The sequence below is a fragment of the Monoraphidium neglectum genome (assembly GCF_000611645.1).
Source record: "Monoraphidium neglectum strain SAG 48.87 unplaced genomic scaffold scaffold03176, whole genome shotgun sequence".
NCBI lineage: Eukaryota > Viridiplantae > Chlorophyta > Chlorophyceae > Sphaeropleales > Selenastraceae > Monoraphidium > Monoraphidium neglectum.
The window spans coordinates 1-3,449 of NW_014010452.1; the positions used below are offsets into that span (position 1 = coordinate 1).

The 3,449-nt window shown below is 63.7% G+C and overlaps 1 protein-coding gene across 1 annotated transcript in view; it reads left to right on the forward strand.

The window, feature by feature from the left end:
* Positions 1-526: 526 nt before the first annotated feature.
* The window catches only part of MNEG_12304 (transformation/transcription domain-associated protein), a gene marked incomplete at both ends in the record, with an annotated part of 6,778 nt that continues 3,855 nt past the window's right edge, over positions 527-3,449 (forward strand). Inside the window, 8 exons of the mRNA XM_014039224.1 lie at positions 527-610; positions 691-765; positions 1,077-1,181; positions 1,446-1,601; positions 1,872-1,952; positions 2,208-2,315; positions 2,665-2,798; positions 3,013-3,100. Of these exons, the coding sequence (XP_013894678.1) occupies positions 527-610; positions 691-765; positions 1,077-1,181; positions 1,446-1,601; positions 1,872-1,952; positions 2,208-2,315; positions 2,665-2,798; positions 3,013-3,100 (831 nt within the window). The remainder of the gene's footprint in view (positions 611-690; positions 766-1,076; positions 1,182-1,445; positions 1,602-1,871; positions 1,953-2,207; positions 2,316-2,664; positions 2,799-3,012; positions 3,101-3,449) is intronic.

Genomic DNA, 3,449 nt, shown 5'->3' on the forward strand with positions numbered 1-3,449 from the left:
CCCCCTGGCGTCGCGACCCCGCCCTCCTGCGCGCCCCTCGCCTACCTCGCGCCCGCCCTTTTTTCTGCATTTCTCCACCTCTTCTCAATCCCGACCACGCAACCTCAGCCCTGTGCCCCACTCACAACCCAAAATCATCAATGGCCAACCTGAGACCCAACCCCCCAATCCCAACCCCTAGTCTCAAAACCCTGATCCCTCCACCCCTGAAAACCTGAACCCCTGAAAACCTGAACCCCCTAAACCTGAACCCCGTCAGGGTCCTGGTGTTCCCCATCGTCTGGAGCCACCTCAAGAAGGAGCAGCAGATCGGCCTGGCCAAGCCCATCATACACCTGCTGGCCCGGGAGTACCACCAGCGCCAGGCCTTCGCGCGGCCAAACGTCATGCAGGCGAGGACTAGGGGGGCGTTTGGCATGGCATTTCGCAGCGCTCGCGAGAGGGAGGGCGGCGCGTGCTTGTGCGTGGGGGGAGGGGGTTTCGTGGAAGGGTTCTGGTGTCTTTGAGCGTCCTGTGGCGAGGCGAAATGCGCTTGTGGGGACGCCGCTCGCTGGAGGCAGCCAGCCGGGCGGCGGAGCCCCTGCCCATGCGGTGTGCGCTTGCCAAGCAGGTGCATCTCCTCCTTTCAGCACCCCTGACCCCCCATTTCTATCCCCCCCCCTGGCAACTCACCCCTTTTCCCCCACCCAGGCTATGCTTGAGGCGATCAGCCTGAGCCAGCCGCAGCCCAAGGTGCCGCCAGAGCTGCTGCGGTTCCTGGGGAAGGTGCGCTATGGGATTTCATGGGGAGGGTGTTGTTAGGCGGGGGGCGTAGAGGGACGCACCGTCGGGGTGGAGAACGGACCGCACACTCAACGGTCCTCCGTTTCGCCTTGAGGTCGTGTCGCCTGTCTCGCGGGATCGACGGGCTGGCAAGTTCGACCAATGGGGGTCGGGCGAACGGCGCGGCACCCTTGGGCATGAGATTGGGAACGGCCCTCTGTGGTGGTGCCATGGGCGTGCTTCGTCGCGCACTCCCTGCACTCATATACAACACACCCACACACGCAAGTCCAATCTCCCGCGCCCCCCGCCAGACGTTCTGCGTGTGGCAGCACGCGGTGCCGCTGCTCGAGAGCCACACGGTCATCTTCCCCGATGAGACGCGCTGCTTCGACAGCCTCGCGGAGATGTACCGCCTGGTGGGCGGTTTCATCAACTCCGTACTTTTGAATCTCGAAGCTCGACAGGGCGGTCTTGTCCGGGGGTTTCGGTTCCATCTTTGCAGGCGCCGCCTGTGTCAGAAGCCACTGCCATTCAACGTGCTGCGGCGGCAGGCGCGCCGGAAAGCCTACCTCACCTCCTCCCCCAACACCATCTGCACGCCCACATTGCCTTTCGACCTCGAAGTCCACCTGCCATGCAACCGCCGCCAACCGCCGCCAACCGCCCCCCCCCAAACAAAGCTCCACGAGGAGGACGCGTTCTACGGCGCCTGGCGCAAGCGCTGCGAGGAGCCCAAGACGCGCGCAGCGCTGTCCCTCGCGCAGCACGGCCAGTGGGCCGGGTCGCAGAACCTGCTGGGGGAGCTCAACCAGGCCGTCTCCAGCGGCGCGGCGCTGGTGGGCAAGTCGGATAGTTTTTTATGCACATCTGCTCTACAAATCTCCCGCTTTTGTGTGCACGTATTACTCTTTTCTGTCCTTACCACCGCAACGCGCGCCGCCACCGCTCACTTCCCCCTGATGCGCCTGCCTCTGACGCATGGAGCAGTGCTGGCCGTATACGGCTTGTATTTTTTGCCAAGCCAAGCGCGGTTTGCCGACGGCGCCTCCCTCCCCACGCCCTCCCCTGGTTCTGATGCCGCCCCCGCCGCGCCGCTCACGCCGCAGCCGTCGCGCGGGGAGGGCGCGCTGTGGGTGGACCAGTGGGTCAACGCGGCCAAGCAGCTCAACCAGTGGGACGCGCTGCAGGTGGGCGCGCTTTGACCGGCGTTTGACAAGTGGTTGACCAGCGGATGACCCGCGGTTGACCGGCGGTTGACCAGTGGTTGACCAGCGCTTGCCCAGCGCTTGGGTGCATGTGTGCACATGTGGGTGCACACGCGCGCGCGCACACACACAAACACACACACACAACCATCCACACACACCACACACACACACACACACTCACGCATACATACACACGCGCGCGCGCCCGCCGCCCTCCCCCTCCCCACCCCTCAGGAGTACGCCCTGGCTGCGGACAACAACGCGCTGCTGGCGGACTGCTACTGGCGGCTCAGCGAGTGGGACAGGCTGAGAGACGTGCTGGTGGGTGGCGGCGCCACGCACGTGAGCGGCCGGGGGGTGATCGAGGGGCGCGGCGCGGCGCATTACCTGCCCGCTCGCACGCCGGCCGTGCGCGCGTTTCGGATTGCCCCACATCCACCTGGCCCCCTTCCCATACCACACATCAACATACACACATGCAACACGCGGCGCATGATACACAGCACATACGCCTTGGCATGACGCGTCCTCAGTGCGCATCAATTGCCAGCTGCTCGTTGACCTCAGTTCCTTCACAGGCCCACACTCTCTCTCGTATACACAATCACACACACATTCACGAACACACGCCGTCTTTCGTACTCATGCAAACCGCCAACACGTTCGTCCTTTACCCCCCAACCCACCCCAGACCAACAAGCAGATGACCATCGAGCCGTCCCCGCAGTCGTGCCTCATCCGCACCTACGCGGCGCTGCAGGCCCTCGACATGAACAGCGCCGAGCAGCACATCAACGCGGGGTTCCAGCACGTGCTGCATAAGTGGTGCGCACACTCTTGGGTCGCTCGCGCGCCCGATTGCCACACGTCCAACCCCCAGTTCGGGCACCATGGTGACGCTGTGTGTGTGTGTGTGAGTGTGTGTGTCCGTGTGTATGTGTCCGTGTGTGTCCGTGTGCGTGTGCGTGTGCTGACAGGCCCATTTCCCATTTCCGAGGCTTCTGAGCATACACACCCCTGCCCCGCACGTCGCGCGCAGGTGGCAGCTGCCGGAGCAGCCCTGGAGCAGCGCCGCGCACTGCGTGCTGCTGCAGCAGATGCAGCAGCTGGTGGAGCTCAAGGAGAGCGTGAGAGTCATGTACGACATATCAACGGTGGGGCGTGCGCACTCCCTCATTTTTTTCACCATTCTAGTTGGTCGCGATGCGCATGTTGCGTTTGTCAGCGCGCCGCAGTGCACACGCCCTGCACGCGAGCACCCGAATTCCACTGGTGCTGCTTTGTCACTCCCTTCTTGGGCGCTCGCCGTGGCCTGCGACTCAACGTGTGATGTGCTTTACCCCATCCACCTCACCACCCCGCCACCCTGGTAGTCGCCACGCACACACACACACACACACACACACACACACACACACACACACACACACACACACACACACACACACACACACCACACACACACACACACACACA